Source organism: Corvus moneduloides, chromosome 17 (assembly GCF_009650955.1).
Source record: "Corvus moneduloides isolate bCorMon1 chromosome 17, bCorMon1.pri, whole genome shotgun sequence".
NCBI classification, from domain to species: domain Eukaryota; kingdom Metazoa; phylum Chordata; class Aves; order Passeriformes; family Corvidae; genus Corvus; species Corvus moneduloides.
Window position 1 is genome coordinate 15412598 of NC_045492.1, and position 15580 is coordinate 15428177.

The window sequence follows — 15580 nt, forward strand, 5'->3', positions numbered from 1 at the left end:
CCCGGAGCCCGCCTTCTCTGCGCTGATTGGTGGAAGCGCCTCGGCCCCGCCCCTTCGGCAGGGCGCTGGCTTCCCATTGGTTAAAACATGGCGGGCCCCGCATTCTTGGCGCTGATTGGCTGAGGGGTGGGGTTTGGGCAGGGGGCAGGGCCTGGGAGCAGCTCCGCCCATGGCGCGGCCGCAGCGCTCCCAGTTTGGGTTTTTAGAAGGTTCTATGGGGAGCTGTGGGGTCCTGTGGGGCTCTGGAAGATTCTATGGGGCTCTATTGGCCTCTGTGGGGCTCTATGGGGCTCCATGGGGATCTGTGGGGCACTGTGGGGCTCCAGAAGGTTCTGTGGGGTCCCATTGGGTTCTATGGAGCTCTGGAAGATTCTATGGGGCTCTGTGGGGTTCCATTAGGATCTATGGGGCGCTGTGGGGCTCCAGAAAGTTCTGTGGGGTCCTATGGAGCTCTGTGGGGTTCTAGAAAGTTCTGTGGTGTCCCATTGGGTTCCCTGGAGTTCCAGAAGGCTCTATGGGTTCCCATTCGGTTCTGTGGAGTTCCGGAAGGTTCTATGGGTTCCCATTCGGTTCTGTGGGGTTCCAGAATGTTCTATGGGGCACTGTGGGGCGCTGTGCGGCTCTATGGGTTCTACGGGATTCCATTCGGTTCTATGGGGTGCTGTGGGGCTCCAAAAGGTTCTGTGGAGCCCTCTGGTGTTCTACGGGTTCCCATTCGGTTCTATGGAGCTCTGGAAGATTCTATGGGGCTCTATGGGGTTCTGTGGGGCTCCAGAAGGTTCTGTGGGGCTCTGTGGGGGTCTATGGCACTCTGTGGGGCTCCAGAAGGGACTGGGGGGCTCTGTGGGGTTCCATAAGGTTCTACGAGGTTCAGTGGAGTTCTATGGGGCTCTACGGGGTCCTAGAAGACTCTGTGGGGTTCTATGGGGTCCCATTGTGTTCTATGGGGCTCCAGAATGTTCTATGGGGTCCCATTGGATTCTCTGGAGCTCTGTGGGGTCCCATTGTGTTCTGTGGGGTTCTAGAAGGTTCTATGGGGTGCTGTGGGGCTCCAGAAGGTTCTATGGGGTTCTGTGGGGGTCTGTGGGGTCCCATGGTGTGCTAGAAGGTTCTATGGGGCTCCAGAAAGTTCTGTGGGGCTCTGTGGGGCTCTGTAAGATTCTGTGGGGTCCCATTGGGTCCTATGGGGTTCTAGAAGGTTCTGTGGAGTCCTGTGGGGGTCTCTGGGGGGCTGCAGGGCTGCAGAAGGTTCTGTGGGGTCCCATTGGGTTCTATGGGGCTCCGTTGGGTTCTATGGAGCTCTGGAAGATTCTATGGGGCTCTATGGGGCTCTACGGGGTTCTGTGGGGCTCTATGGGGCGCTGTGGGGCTCCGGAAGGTTCTATGGGGTTCTGTGGAGCTCTGTGGGGTTCTAGAAAGTTCTGTGGGGTCCCATTGGGTTCTGTGGGGCTCTATAGGGCTCTAGAAGGTTCTATGGGTGTCTATGGGGTCCCATTGGGTCATATGGGGTTCTAGAAGGTTCTATGGGGCGCTGTAGGGCTCTAGAAGGTTCTATGGGGTTCTACAGGGGTCTACGGGGCTCTGTGGGGTCCTATGGTGCTCTAGAAGGTTCTGAGGGACTCTATGGGGCTCTATGAGGTTCCAGAAGGGTCTGTGAGGTCCCATTGGGTTCTATGGGCTCCAGAAGGTTCTGTTGGTTCCCAGTGGGTTCTATGGGGCTCCATTGGGTTCTGTGGAGCTCTGGAAGATTCTATGGGGCTGCTATGGGGCTGCTATGGGGCTGCTATGGGGCACTGTGGGGCTCCAGAAGGTTCTGTGGGGTTCTGTGGAGTTCTGTGGGGTTCTAGAAAGTTCTGTGGGGTCCCATTGAGTCCTATGGTGCTCTAGAAGGTTGTGTGGGGTTTGTGTATTTGATTTGGGTTGTGCGTTCATAAAATAGCATGGTTGAGGTTTTTCCCTTCCATTTAAACTACAAAAGAATGGAAAATGGGGATTCCCTGTCAACTGATACCCCCAACAGCATAGATAAGGCAGGGTTTCCTTCAAATGATACTGTTAAAATCACAGGATGGGGATTCTCTCTCAACCTGACTACAGACAATTACGGAAAAGGAAGGTTTTTCCCTCAATTTTTAAACCTCTTTTCTCCTAATCACCCCTCTCTTTTCTGGGGGCACTGTGGAGGGACCAGGGCCTCTAGGGAGGGACTGACAAGATAAAAGGGGGAAGTTGAAAGTTTCCCCTTGGCACCCCATGCTGCCCCGCCTGCTCAGGTGCCCGTGTGCATCCGGCTGCTCCCCGGCCCCTGCTGGATGCTCCCACCATCATTCCTGGGGGGACACTTGGGATGCCCCATTGGCCCCTCTGGACCAGCAGCTCCCTGTGCAGGTGTGCCCCGGTAACCCTCTGAAAGCAGCCGCTCACGCCTGGAGCTGCCGCACCTTGGAGCGGGGGGCGAGGTGGAGAAAGGTCCTGCCGGTCGTTCCCTCCCCTGCACGGGCCGTTGTCTGTCCCTGAAACACCGGGGTGCCGGGCTTTCCTTTCTGTGGAAAAGAACCGGCCTTCTCGTCCGGGTACCCGTGGCCAAAATTGGGATTCCCCCTCCAAAATTCTCTATGTCCTAGCTTTGTACTTACCGAGGAAATTCCCCATGGATTGTAAGAAGTTACTGGCAATTTTTCCTCTGCAATTGTTACTGAATTGTGTTTCTGTTGAAGGGTTTGGCCGGGTTTTTTATGGCTAATCCTGCCAGGCCGCAACAGAACCCGAGCACCCCCATCGCTGGTCCACCCTGAATTTCAGTGAAATATTGATAGAGTTTCTAAATCTCGGGCACAGGGTGGCATTGTTGGGGTGTCCTGGGCAGGGCGGGAGTTGGACTCGATGCCCTTTGTGGAGGCAGCTCAGGATACTCTGGGATTTTGTGACAGTTCTTTCCCACGGGAAGGGAAGTTTCCCATCCCCCCATCTCAGGAGCAGCTCCAAGGCGGCTCCTAGGAAGTCAATCCCAGCCAGACCCATCTGTCCTAGCAGCTTCCCTCTGGGACCAACCCTTGGATTATGGGATTTTGGAGGTGCAATCCAAATTTTGGCCAATTTTGGCTTGTGGACGACGAGTCCCATTTGCCATTCCAAAAAAGTCACATTTGCGTTTTCCAACCCCACAGCTCCGTATCCACTCTTCCTTCCATCCCAAAATGCCAGGTATCATACAGCACGTACAGAGCTTTACTTTGAAACAATTCTTTTAATGTAAATTAATATTATTTCTTAGTAGATACAAAAGTGAGGAAGTTTACAGGATTTAGCATTTTGTACACACACCCCCACCACCCTCCCTGCGAATTCCTACACATTTTGGAGCTGTAACACCCCTTTTTAGAGGAGGAGAAAGCCCTTTTTTCACCCTCAACCTCCCCCTTTCCTTTTGTAATTTATTCTCCCTCTTTCATATATTTTTGTTTTTCTCTTTGTTCTTTTAAGGAAAAGAGCCCCAGTCCATTCACACACACACCCCCTCCCCAGGCCCCCAGTGACCACACGAAGCCAAAAACTCCTCTGTTACCATTTAATTTTGGGTTGCCCCCCCCATGCTATGGGGAGGGTCCTCGCTGCCCTCCCAGGGCTTTTCAGGGTCATTTTGAGCCTTGGCCTTCTCCCCCAGGCTCTTCTTGGGGTCACTCTGAGCTTTTTCCTTGTTCCCCAGGCTCTTTTCGGGATCCCTTTGAGTCTTCACCTTGTCCCCCAGGCTCTTTTTGGGGTCCCCCTCATCCTTGTCCCCCCGGTGCTTTTGGGGGTCCGCCCCGTCCTTGTCCTCCCCCTTGGCGTCAATGGCCGCGTGTTCCCTCCGCACCAGCTCCTCGAGGTCCTCCTGAGGGGAGGACACTGGGGTTCAGGGGGGTCCCAGAAGGGTTTGGGGGGGCAGGGGCACCCCCAAAATGTGCAGGTGGGGGGAGGTGTCGGGGAGTACCTTCCAGCCTAACAGTTCAGCCAGAGCCAGGCACCCGCTGTCACAGTCCCCCAGCCAGGCCACGTCCCTGCGCAGGCACAGGGATCCCAAAGTCAGCGACCTTTGCGGGGCCCTAAAAAACTCAGGGGCCCTAGAACCACCTTGGGGGTCCCCAAACCACCCTGTGGATACCCAAAACCACCTTGAGTGGCCCCAAAACTACCTTAGGGTGTCCCAAACCTAGATGGGGATCCTCCAACCCACAAACCACTTTGAGGGTTTCCAAAACCAGCTGGGGATCCCTCAAACCCCTGGGGGCGGGGGGGCAGAGCCCCCTGATCCCCATACCTGTAGGCCTTGTCTGAGTCAAAGTCCATCCCGCCAAAGCCCATCAGGGACATCAGGGGATCACTCTGAGGGGCACAAAGGGGATGACAAGGGGTGGGCAGCTGCTCTGAGCCCCCCCTCAGCACCTCCCAATCTCCCCCCCACCTCACCTGCCCTGTCTTCTCCTTGTTGATCAGGAGTCTTGGGGTGTTAGTGGGGACCCTGTGTGAAGGGACAGTCACAGGTGGGTCCCAGGGCTCTGGGGGGGGTCCATGAACAGTGCTGGGGGGGTCTCACCTGCTGATGAGGGAGGCGAAGGGCTGCACCTGCAGCGAGGTGCCCATGATGAGCAGCAAGTCGACTTTTTTAAAGTCCTGTTGAGGGAGGGGAGGTCACTTGAGGGGGGTCCCCGGGTCCCCTCAGCCTCCCCCCCCAGTTCAAGCTGGGGGCAGGGGGGCACGTTCAGGACCCTCCAAACCCCACTCACCGACTCCAGGAGGGCGAAGAAGCGTGAGGGGAGGTTCTCCCCAAAAAACACGATGTCTGGGGGGGGTGGGAGGTGAGTGAGGGGGTGGGCGGGGGGAAGACACCCTCCCCCTTCCAAATTCCCGCTGAGCCCCCTTCCTCCCCCCCCCCCCCCAACAACAACTCACCAGGTTTCACCAGCCCCTGGCACTTCTCACATTTTGGAACAAGGGAGGAAAAAATCCGCTCTGAAAAGGAGAGGGAGCGGGGACCTCTGAGGAAAGGGGGCAAAGGGACATTTGGGGGGGGACCACAAGGATTCGAGGGGGCACAGGGACATTTGGGGGACCACAGGGACATTTGAGGGGCACTGGAGAACAAGCTGCTGTTACTCCCCTATAGCAGCACAGGCTGGAGCACCCCCGCAGCCACTCGGGGGGGTCCCCAGAGCCCCCCCCTACCCCTCATCCAGGCCAGGCCGTAGGGCTGGCGGCACGAGGGCCGCAGGCAGTGGGACGTGAAGAAGGTGCCGTGAGCCTCCACCAGCAGCTCCGGGTCCAGCCCCGCCACCCTCTCCAGAGTGTCGATGTTCTGGGGGGGGCATGGGGGGTGGGGGGTCAGGAGGAGGTCCCCAAAATCCCCGTGAGCCCCAAACCGGCTGAGGGGGGAGGGGGGGCCCCACCTGGGTGTAGCAGCGCAGCAAGAGCCCTTTGTCCTGCAGCAGCCGCATGAAGTAGTGACACACTGTGGGCTGGGGGAAAATTTGGGGGTTATTTGGGGTCTCTTAGGGCCCCCCCCTTGAGTAGGGGGGTGCTTGGCAGTAGGTTCGGGGAGGGGGGTTGGGTTAGGGCTACCTTGAACTGCCCTGGGTAGAGCTCACGGGCGAGGGCGAAAAAGGGCTCTGGGTGTTTCTGGGGGGGGCACAGGGAGGTCGGGGGGGGGGCTCGGAGCATCCCCAGAAACTCACGACCCCCCCTTAAAATTTGGGGAGGAAAGGAGGGGGTACCTTGAAGAAACCGATCTCGAAGATGGCCTCGGGATAGGGGAGGTTGTAGCTCTGCAGGTTGGAGTACAGCCCGGTGCCGGGGGAGCGGAAATCCGGGATCCCGGCGGCTGAGGGGGTTGGGGGGGTCAGCACCCACCCCGGGCGCCCCCGAACCCCCCCAGGACCCCCACAAAGAGCACTCACAGGTGGAAATGCCAGCGCCCACCATGCACACGACGTTCTTACCTGGGGGGGGGACATAGGGGTGAACCCCAAATCTGCCCTCGAGAGCCCCAAAAGTGCCCCTTTCCCCCCGCGCTGTGAAGCCCCAGACCCACCCCGTTCCCGCTGCGCCCCCCCTCCCCCATTCCCGGTGTCCTGCCGTTCCCGGTGTCCCCGTGTCCCCCCCTCCATGCCTGATCTTCCCGCTGCCCCGTCCCCGTTCCCGTCCCCGTTCCCGGCGTCCCTACAGCGGTCGCTCTTCAGGAAGCGGCTCACGCCCTGCAGGCTCAGCTCGTCCAGCACCGGCTCCGGTTTGTCCCCGCCGAGCCCCAAGGTCCGGGACAGGAGCGTCCGCAGCAGCTCCACTGCGGGGACACCGAGCTGTCCCCAAAGGCTCCCCAAAGCGTCCCCGGCGTCCCAAATTCCCAGACAATGTCCCCAAAGGCTCCCCAAAGCGTCCCCGGCGTCCCAAATTCCCAGACAATGTCCCCAAAGGGTCCCCAAAGGCTCCCCAAAGTGTCCCCGGCGTCCCAAATTCTCAGACAATGTCCCCAAAGGCTCCCCAAATGTCCTCCAAAGGTCCCCGAAAGTCCCAAAGATCCCAGAAATGTCCCAAAAAATGACTGAAGTTACCCCAAAGGCCCCCGTACTGTCTTCAAAGGTCCCATTCCCCCCACCCTGTCCCAAAAGTATCCCCAAATGTCCCCTAAGAGCCCCACAGGCCCAGGAAGGCCTTCCAAAGGGTTCCCAAAAGCCCCCAAAATATCTCCAAAGGCGATATCCCAAAAGTGTTCCCAAGGGCCCAGCCCGAGGCCCCCCGCAGCCGCGGGACCCCGGCGTCCTCAGACCCACTGTCAGCGTCGGCCGAAGCGCCCGGCTCGGGGTCCGAGGCCTGCGGGGAGGAGTGCGAGGGGTCACCGGGGCGTCAGGGGCGGTCAGCGGGGCGGGGACCGGGGGGACGCCGGGGGGGTTACCGGAGGCTCAGCGTCCTGCTCCGCCTCCTCCTCGTGGGCACCGGGAACTGCGGGGACAGTGGGGGGGTCACCGACGGGGGCCGAAGGAGAGGGAGCCCCGCCCCCCGGGCCCGTCCCGGCCCCGCCGCCCCCGGCGCTGTCCGGGTCCGCCATGGGCGCGGCCTGCCCGCGGCCGCAGCACCTCCCGGCGTGCCCCGCGCCCGCCGCGCCGATTGGCGGAGCAGCCCCAGCCGCGGGCCGCGATTGGCGGAGCGACCACAGCCGCGGGCGCCGATTGGCGGAGCGCGCCGCTCTTCCCGGCATGCGCCGCGCCCACCCCGAGTCCGCCGCACCTCCCGGCGTGTCCCGGTTGGCGGAGGAAGTGGGCGTGGCCAGACGGAGGTCGCTGATTGGTTGAGACACCCGGAAGAGCGGGCGCGGACTACGGGTCCCGGCAGGCGCCGGCGCGGGGATTCCCCGGTCCGCGATGGCGGCCGCGGCCTGAGGCGGCCCCGGCGATGGCGGCCGCGGCCCCCGCGGCCCCGGCGGCCCCCGGCGAGGCAAAGCGGCCCGAGGGCGACGAGTGGTGCGACAGCGGGCTGGGCTCGCTGGGCGAGGGGCTGCTGGGGCCGCCGCTGCCCGCCAGCCCCGGAGCGGAGTCGGCCGAGCCCCTCGCCGACCCCGGGGCCTGGCTGCAGCACGTCCTGAGCTTCGTCACCGAGGACGGCGACACGTGAGGGCGGGGACGGACGAGGGCCCCCCCCCCCACCTCCGGGCGGGACCCCCACGCACACCCTGGGGCTGGGGGGGTCCCGGTCCTGCCTTCTCCCGGGGTTCCGGTGCGGCCCCCCGGGACAGCCTGACGCCCGCGGGGGCCCCTCAGTAACCCCCTAGAACCCTCAGTTACCCCCACCCCAATAGCCCAGCATCCCCGCTCCCCCCCCCGCCCCCTTTTTTAGGGACTCCCCGGTGGGTCTGGGGATGTCAGAACCCCCCCCCCAGCCCGTGCCCACCCCCCAGGGCCCTGCACCTGGCCGTGATCCACGAGCACGAGGAGTTCCTGGAGTCCATCCTGCGGCACACCGAGCACTCGCCCTACCTGGATCTGCAGAACGACTTGGGCCAGGTGCGGGGGGGGGGGGGGGATTTGGGGGTCCCGGAGGGGTCGAGGGTCCTGGGACCACCCCAGGTCTCCACAGCGTCGGATGGGGGTGGGTGGGGAGCTGGGGGGGACAATTTGGAGTTTTGGGGTCACAGTGGGGCGGAGCTGCGGGGGGGGGGGTGGTCTATGGGGGAATTTTGGTTGGGGTTTGATCCCTCAGTTGTGACCCGCCCCGCTCCCCTCAGAGCTCCCTGCACATCGCGCTGGGGCTGAGGCTTTGGGGTGATATTTTGGGGTGGTTTTGGGGTAGTTTAACCCCGGTTTCACCCCCCAGAGCGCGCTGCACATCGCCGTGGTGCTGGGGCTGGCCGGGGCCGTGCAGCGGCTGCGGGCGGCGGGCGCGGGCGTGGCCGTGCGGGAGCGGGGCGGTCACACCCCGCTGCACCTCGCCTGCCGCGAGGGCCACCCCGCCTGCGCCCGCGCCCTGCTGGGGGGGCCCCCCGACTGCCGGGACCCCCCCCGGGATCCCCGCAAGGAGGAGGAGGAGCGGCGGGCACAGCTGGAGAGCGTCAACTACGACGGTGGGGGGGCAGCGGGGGGCACGGGTTTGGGGGAGGGATGGCTTTGGGGGCGTTGTGGTTTTGAGAGGGTCACAGATTTTCGGGGGGGACGCGATATTGGGGATGGGGACGCGGTTTTGGGGTGGACAACTAAGGGGCGTCACACAGGTTTGGGATTGACGTGTTTTGGGGAGGGGGCACATGGTTTGGCGGGGTGCACCTGCTCAGGCAGAACTTTGGGGCCCCCCCCCCGGGCCCCCATTTTCCCCCCCACCCACAGGTTACACCCCCCTGCACGTGGCCGTCCTGCGCCGCGACCTGGAGCTGGTGCAGCTCCTGCTCCGCGCCGGCGCTGACCCCGACCGGCCGGTGGGTGCCCCCAAAATCCCCCCCCAAAAAAACCCAGAAATGGGACTGGGGGGGTCCTGGCCGCCCCCTGACCCCCGTGTGCCCCCCAGGAGCCGAGCTGTGGCCGCAGCCCCCTGCACTTGGCCGTGGAGGCCCAGAGCCCCGAGGTGGCCGAGTGCCTCCTGCGGGGTGGGGCGCAGCCGGACTCCCGCACGTTCTCGGGGTTCACCCCCCTGTACAGCGCCCGGCGCCGCCCCGACCCCCGCCTGCCCCCCCTCCTGCGCCGATTCGGGGCCCGCGAGCCCCCCCCCGGTGACAGCAGCGACAGCAGCGACAGCAGCGACAGCGAGGGCAGGGCCGAGGACAGCGAGGTCAGTTAGTGACCGCACCCCTCCCCCACCCGTCCCCGAAGTCCTCCCAGGATGACTGGGGGCTCCTGGAACAGCCCCCAAACCCTTCCAAGACCCCCCCAAACTTTTCCTGCTCCCTCAAATCCTTTCAGCCCCCCTACACTTTTCCAGCCCCCCCCCCAAACCTCTCTCCTTCCCCAGGACGAGTACGATGACATCATCATCAACAGCAGGCGCTGCCCGGCCTGAGGGGCCCCCTGGGACCCTTCCCAGAACCCCCCTGGATGGACTTGGGGGTCCCCCTACCACCCCCCAGCCGGAGGGACCCCCTGAAGATGTGTCTCCAAAATCCCAGGGGAGCCCCAAGGGCTGCGGGGGGCGGTGGGAAATAAAGCAGAGCCTGCGCTCAGAGCCTGTGACAACGAGCAGGACACGTGGGGGGACATTTGTCGGGGGGGGGACCCCTTTGTGTCCCCATAGAGCAAAGGACACACCTGTAACAAGGGGGGGGCATTTCCAGGTTTTATTCCCGGGATTTGTCACCGTGGGGTGCACGGGCTGGGGCTGGAACACGTCCGTGTACGCCCTGCCCTGCGTGGCCTGTGCCTCGTGCCTCCTGTGGCCTGCATGTCGCATGTCCGTCCCACGTTGTCCCAGCTCCGCCTCCTCCGTGGGGACCCCTCCCCACCTCAGGGCACCCCCCCGTGTTCAGGGGGCCCCCCCCCCGGCTGGTTGGGGCCGATGTAGCGCAGGAGGGGGGCGGGGGGACGGGCCAGCACCTCCTGCCCCACCAGCGGCTGCAGCACAGGGGGCACCTGGACACGGCCGTCCTGGGGGGGGGGATGACACGGGGCAGGGTGAGCTCCCACTGCACCCCCAAACTCCCTGGGATGCCCCCCAAGAACACCTACCCGGAGCTGGTTGCACTCGAGGAGCGCGATGAGCATGCGGGACACTGCGCAGGCGGTGCCATTCACCTGGGGGGGGGCAGGGGAGGACACGGGGCCGGGGGGCTCAGGGACCCGGCCCCCAGCGGTTTTGGGGGTCTCCCAGGGGTTTTGGCGGGGGTCACTCACCGTGTGGGCGTGGCGCAGCCGGCCCCCCTCCCCACTGTACATGATGTTCAGCCGCCGGCTCTGGTAATCGGTGCAGTTGGAAGCACTGGAAATCTGGGAGTGGGGGGTGGAGAGGGGTCAGGAGATTTTGGGCACCCCCTTCCCCCACTCTAGAGATGCCCCAAAATGGGGGTCCTGATCCGGCAGCAAGGGCAGGAGTAAAGGGAGGGCCATGAACGGGACGAGGGGGTGTCACCCTGGGCACCTCGGAATTTTTGGGGTTTTCCCAGAATTATCTGCATCCTCCCCTTATTATTGGTGCTCTCCCTGAATTATTGGGGTCCCCGACCGCCCACTCACCTCCCCAAATTTGCCCCGTCCGGGCATCCAGGCCTCAATGTCGAACTTGCGGTAGGCGGGGAGCCCCAACTCCTCCGTGGGCATGTCCAGAACGCTGGGGGGGCCCAGGGGGGAGTAGTTACGAGGGATTTTGGGGTCCCACGGATTGGGAGGATCCCCCCCAAATCCCTCTCACCGGTAATGGAGCCCCAGCTCCGAGAAAATCTCCTTCTGGAGCCCCAGGAACTCTTCCAGCAGCTCCTCGCTCTCCGTCCCACGCTCGGCTGCTGTCACCCCAAACATCTCCACCTTTGGGGGGGGGGGGGGGCCCATGGGGTGACGACCCCCACCTTTTCCTCCCCAGGGCTCTCCCAGTGCTCCCAGTACCTTGGTGAACTGGTGGACGCGGTAGAGCCCCCAGGGCTCCCGGCCAGTGTCGGTCTCGGCACGGTAGCAGGTGCTGGAACACACAACCCTGGCGGGGGACACAGCTCAGACCCCCCCGGGCATCGGGTTGGGATCCCCAGAAGGAGAGGGAGTCTCTAGGGGGGAAACACAACCCCCCCGTACCTGACAGGCAGGTCCTGCAGCTGCACCGCGTGGTCCATGAAATACCCTGGATGGGGGAGCACAGGGTGAACCCCAAAGTCGTCTGCCACTCCCCCCTTTCTCCACTTTTTCCCAGTTCTCCCCCGTTTCCCCCAATTTTTTCCCATTTTCCCCCTTTTTTTCCCTATTTTCTCTTTCTTCTCCTGGTTTTCCCCCCATTTTTTCCCCTGTATTTTCCCCCTGGTTTTCTCAGCTTCTTCCCCCATTTCTTCCCCATTTTTCTTCCTACTGTTGCCTTTTTTTCCCCGTTTTCCCCATTTTTCACCATTTTCCTCAGGTTCTCCCCTAGTTTTTCCAATCTCACCCCATTTTCTCCCATTTCCCACCTGCAATTCCCACCTCCGAGGTCCCAGCCAGGCACAGATCCTCGAAGCGCGCGGGGTCGATGGTGTAAACTGGGGAGGGGTTGGCGCTGGGCTGGACCCCACAGCCCTCCTGGAGGGCACAGGGGGTCACCCGTGGTCACAGAGGTGTCAGGGGGGTCTCAGGAGGCTCGGGAGTCACTCACAAAAACGGCTCCGCGCAGCAGGTCCGGCACCGTCATGGGCAGGAAACCCTGGGAAAAAGGGAGGTCAGGAGACCCCGACACTCCTGGATGCCCCCAGACTCCCCCAGAGCTTCCCTGGATCCCCACAGATGATCCCAGACCCTCCCTGGATCCCCCCAGACCCTCCTTGGACTCCCCCATCCTCCCCCACCTTGCTGAGCAGCTTCCGCAGGGTGAAGGTGACGAGGGCGTGCTGGAGCAGGGCCCCAGCCCCGCACAGGTAATAGGAGCGATGGCCCGACACGTGGGACAGGCGCCTGCAGGGGCGTGACACCCGGGTGACACCTGGGGACACCTGGGGACACCTGGGTGACACCCGGGTGACACCTGGGGGACACCTGGGGGACAGCTGGGTGACACCCGGGTGACACCTGGGGACACCTGGGGGACAGCTGGGTGACACCCGGGTGACACCTGGGGGACACCTGGGGGACAGCTGGGTGACACCCGGGTGACACCTGGGGACACCTGGGTGACACCTGGGGACACCTGGGGACAACCCCACCCCACACAGGTAACGAAACAATGGCCTGACACGTGGGACAGGTGCGTGACAGGGGTGTGACAGGGGTCACAGGAGTGTGACAGGTGTGTCACAGGTGTGTGACAGGTGCGTGACAGGTGTGTGACAGGAGTGTGACAGGTGTGTGACAGGTGTGTGACAGGAGTGTGACAGGTGTGTGACAGGTGCGTGACAGGGGTCACAGGTGTGTGACAGGTGTGTGACAGGTGTGTGACAGGTGCGTGACAGGGGTCACAGGTGTGTGACAGAAGGGTCCCCCCTCCAGGTGTTGCTCACTTTTGCCGGATGATGTCCAGCCCCTCCCCCAACTCCAGGTGTCCCTTTGGCTTGAAATCAAACACTGCGGGGGGAGAATCTCTGTCACTTTTGTCACTTTTGTCACCCCAGACCCTCCACACTCCGCCCCCCCCCCCTGCCAAATCCTTCCTCACCCCACCTCAAATTCTCTGTCACCCCCAGACCCTTCATTTTCCCCCAGGGACCCTTCTCCTCCTCCCCCTCGCACCCAAAAACCGCCCCAGACCCCCCAAACCACCTCCCCCCCTTACCTGGTTTCTCACCAGCCACCTCAAGCAGCCGGGCCTGACTCTGATCCCCAACAGGCTGGGAGGACACAAGGGGGAGATTTTTTACACCAAATCACCCCAGGCCAGAGCGGGTGTCAGGGGGGTTTCCGGGGAATTTTGGGAAGGTTTTTGGGGTCTCACCACAGCGGGGTGGGTTCTGTTGGGCAACTGCAGAGCCCCCAGGTAAAATCTCTGCTCCAGGTCAGATGCCTCAGCCTCGAGCACCCGGAGCTGCCCCCGGAGACTCCGGCCCCGCTCCCGCAGCGCTGCCAATTCTGGGAGCTGCCGGACGGCCGCCGTGAGGGGAGGGGGGATCCAGGAACCTCACCCCGAGCCCCCCATAAAATTAAGTCCCTACCGTCTTGGCCGCCGCCTTGTCGTGGGAGGCCTGGGGGGGGAAAAGGGGTCAGGGGATCCTGGGGAGTTTGGGTGAAGAGAGCAGGGCAGGGCGGGGGGGATCTTGGGAGTGGTTTAGGGAAAAGGGAGGGGGATCCTGGGGAGTTCCAGGGGGAAGTGAGTGGGGACCAGAGCGACTCAGGGGGAACTTTGGGGGTCCCAGGGGTGAACCGCGGGTTCCGGGGGGTGCAAGGGGGTATATATGGTTCCGGGGGGGATGCCAGGGGAAACTGAGGGTTCCAAAGGGAACTGAGGGATCCGGGGGAATCTCACCAGGATCTCGCGGACCCCCTGGGCCACGAGCCCCTTCTCAGCCTCCAACCGGGCGATGCCGTCCCGGACCTGCCCCAGCCGCGACCACGTCCGCACCTGAGGGCGTAGCCAGGGCGTGGCTCAGGTGGGCGGGGCGGCCACACCCAAACGCGGGGCCCCATAGCCCCGCCCCATTTACCTTCAGTCTCCGCCCCTTTCCATCAGGCCACGCCCACGCGCGCCAGGCCACGCCCACCCCGCGTGCCAAGCACCGCCCAGGCCCCGCCCCCCGCAGGCCCCGCCCCCGTTCCCGCCACTCACGATCTCCCGGAGCGCAGCGCCCCCCAGCGAACCGCGCCGCCGCTCCACGTCGCGCTCGCTGAGCGCGGTCACGTCGAGCTGCGGCCGCGCGCTCAGCCCCTCCCGCACGTGCTCGTACAGGCGGCTCCGCCCCGCCACGGGCCCGGCTCCGTCCCCCGCACCGGCTCTGGGAGCGGGCCCCGGGCCGGGAGCGCTCCCCGCGGCCCCGCGCCGCCCGCCCACCCCCGCCGCGCGGCCCGCAGCCAGCAGTGCCCGGCACGCCGCCATCTTAAGCACAGGCGCGCGGCCGGCGCGGGTCACGTGGGGGAGGAGCCGGGGGCGGGGCCGGGCGCGCGCGGACAGCCCCGACCCTGCAGCTCTGGCCACGCCCCCTCGCGGCCTGGCCGCGCCCCCGGCCTCAGACCCGCCGCGGGCCGGGTCCGGTGACCGCAGTGACCCCCGCCCTGTGACCCCAGTGGCACCCCCAGGGCCATCCCAGTGCCCTGAGCTGCTCCCCCCGCGTCCCCAGATCTCTCTCCAGACTCTTCTCAGGGCCTCCCAGTCCTCCCCCGTGCCCCAGCAGCCACTTCCCAGCGCCCCCAGGACCCTTCTAGGTCTCCCAAAGGCCCCTTCCCAGTGCCTCCAGTCTCCCGAAGACCCTTCCCAGTGCGCCCAAGACCCTTCCCAATACCCTCACCATCACTCCACACCACAACCCGCATCACTGCCAACTTTTATTCTAAACAACACCCAGGGCCAGCGTGTCCCCGACTGGGGAACCTCATCCCGGCCTGGGCGCATTCCCAGGACCCCCATCCCGAGGTCCTTCCTCATTTCTTCGCCTGCACGTGGGCGCAGTCGTACTTTCCACGCACCACGGTGAGTTTGACGCCGGGCAGGTCCTGGGTGCGCCCACCCTGCACCAGCACAACGTGGTGCTCCTGCAGGTTGTGGCCCTCGCCGGGCACGAAGGCGATTACCTCGCGGCCTGTGCTGAGACGCACCCGTACACACCGGCGGTTCGCCGAGTTCGGCTTCTTGGGCTTTCGGATCAGGTTCTTCAGCACCACCCCCTTGATCTGGGGGCGGCCCAGGGTGGGCCCCAGTTTGCGGGGAGGGGGCGCGGGGCGGCCCTGCCGGTGCATCTGGTTCAGAGTGGCCATGGCGGCGGATGGAGGAGGGGGCGGCAGCGAGGGAAGGAGCAGCCGCGGACCTGCGGGGGCAACACGGAGAGGGGTCAGGGGGTTTTGGCGGGGCGGCGGGTTTTGGGGAAGGGGGGCGATTTACGCACTGCAACGGGGCAGCGAGGCCGCGGTCCTGAGCGCGGCGCGGAGCGACATCTCCAAGGCTCTGAGGGGAGAACGCACGGTCAGAACTGCCTGAGGAGGGCGCCGGCGACCGGGGGGGAGCGGCGGGACCGGAGCCGCCACGTTCCCCGCGCTGCGCCGCCATCTTACCCGGATCCGAACGCGCCGCGCTGCGATTGGATAGCGGGGATGCCAATCTCCGTGATTTGTGCGGTGATTGGTTAGACTACCGCTTAATCCCGCCCCGATCTCTGGGGGGGAGTGACGGTGCGGAGACCGACCCCCTCAGCATCAACTTCCGTCTTAGGCCCCGCTCCCCGCCCTAAACCCCGCCTGTTCTGCAGCCAACCCCGCCTCTCCCGCCCTAAACCTCACCCCAAGCCGCCTTCCCCGCCCATATTCGGCTCCTCTCCGCCCTAGGCCGC

General features: G+C 64.2%; 4 protein-coding genes and 1 long non-coding RNA gene across 10 annotated transcripts; 2 read left to right on the top strand and 3 right to left on the bottom strand.

Moving 5' to 3' along the window:
* Positions 1-418: 418 nt before the first annotated feature.
* LOC116452456 lies at positions 419-1379 on the top strand. Its single transcript, XR_004243500.1, has 3 exons — positions 419-968; positions 1029-1038; positions 1249-1379. It is a non-coding gene; the product is annotated as an uncharacterized LOC116452456 (long non-coding RNA).
* A 2175-nt stretch (positions 1380-3554) lies between these two features.
* SIRT2 (sirtuin 2) lies at positions 3555-7240 on the bottom strand. 4 transcript variants are annotated; one of them, XM_032126996.1, is made up of 15 exons: positions 6923-7057; positions 6797-6840; positions 6197-6313; positions 5931-5972; positions 5748-5854; positions 5596-5652; positions 5424-5492; positions 5203-5332; positions 4930-4989; positions 4764-4819; positions 4574-4650; positions 4447-4498; positions 4298-4362; positions 3971-4037; positions 3555-3871 (listed from the first exon to the last, which is right to left on the bottom strand). In XM_032126996.1, the coding sequence occupies exons 4-15, from the start codon at positions 5953-5955 to the stop codon at positions 3569-3571; spliced, it is 1068 nt and encodes a 355-aa protein (XP_031982887.1). In that variant the 5' UTR covers positions 5956-5972; positions 6197-6313; positions 6797-6840; positions 6923-7057; the 3' UTR covers positions 3555-3568. The 4 variants fall into 4 exon arrangements, with proteins under 4 accessions (XP_031982887.1, XP_031982889.1, XP_031982886.1 ...); XM_032126995.1 differs by having other exon boundaries at positions 3569-3871; positions 6801-6840; positions 6923-7240; XM_032126998.1 differs by lacking the exon at positions 6197-6313 and having other exon boundaries at positions 6801-6840; positions 6923-7240.
* A 164-nt stretch (positions 7241-7404) lies between these two features.
* On the top strand, positions 7405-9686 carry NFKBIB (NFKB inhibitor beta). Its single transcript, XM_032126999.1, has 6 exons — positions 7405-7634; positions 7922-8027; positions 8338-8584; positions 8844-8932; positions 9022-9282; positions 9463-9686. The coding sequence occupies exons 1-6, from the start codon at positions 7420-7422 to the stop codon at positions 9508-9510; spliced, it is 966 nt and encodes a 321-aa protein (XP_031982890.1). The 5' UTR covers positions 7405-7419; the 3' UTR covers positions 9511-9686.
* An 84-nt stretch (positions 9687-9770) lies between these two features.
* Positions 9771-14151, bottom strand: SARS2 (seryl-tRNA synthetase 2, mitochondrial). Of its 2 annotated transcripts, XM_032126993.1 has the most exons (16): positions 13870-14151; positions 13570-13665; positions 13259-13288; positions 13042-13182; positions 12883-12937; positions 12611-12674; positions 11963-12068; positions 11773-11820; positions 11591-11699; positions 11226-11271; positions 11043-11130; positions 10852-10964; positions 10677-10770; positions 10338-10430; positions 10173-10238; positions 9771-10091 (listed from the first exon to the last, which is right to left on the bottom strand). In XM_032126993.1, the coding sequence occupies exons 1-16, from the start codon at positions 14134-14136 to the stop codon at positions 9951-9953; spliced, it is 1557 nt and encodes a 518-aa protein (XP_031982884.1). In that variant the 5' UTR covers positions 14137-14151; the 3' UTR covers positions 9771-9950. The 2 variants fall into 2 exon arrangements, with proteins under 2 accessions (XP_031982884.1, XP_031982883.1); XM_032126992.1 differs by having other exon boundaries at positions 10173-10430.
* Positions 14152-14564: 413 nt separating this feature from the next.
* MRPS12 (mitochondrial ribosomal protein S12) lies at positions 14565-15568 on the bottom strand. Of its 2 annotated transcripts, none has more exons than XM_032127001.1 (3): positions 15531-15568; positions 15140-15198; positions 14565-15061 (listed from the first exon to the last, which is right to left on the bottom strand). In XM_032127001.1, the coding sequence occupies exons 1-3, from the start codon at positions 15551-15553 to the stop codon at positions 14679-14681; spliced, it is 465 nt and encodes a 154-aa protein (XP_031982892.1). In that variant the 5' UTR covers positions 15554-15568; the 3' UTR covers positions 14565-14678. The 2 variants fall into 2 exon arrangements, with proteins under 2 accessions (XP_031982892.1, XP_031982893.1); XM_032127002.1 differs by lacking the exon at positions 15531-15568 and adding an exon at positions 15306-15397.
* Positions 15569-15580: the final 12 nt, after the last annotated feature.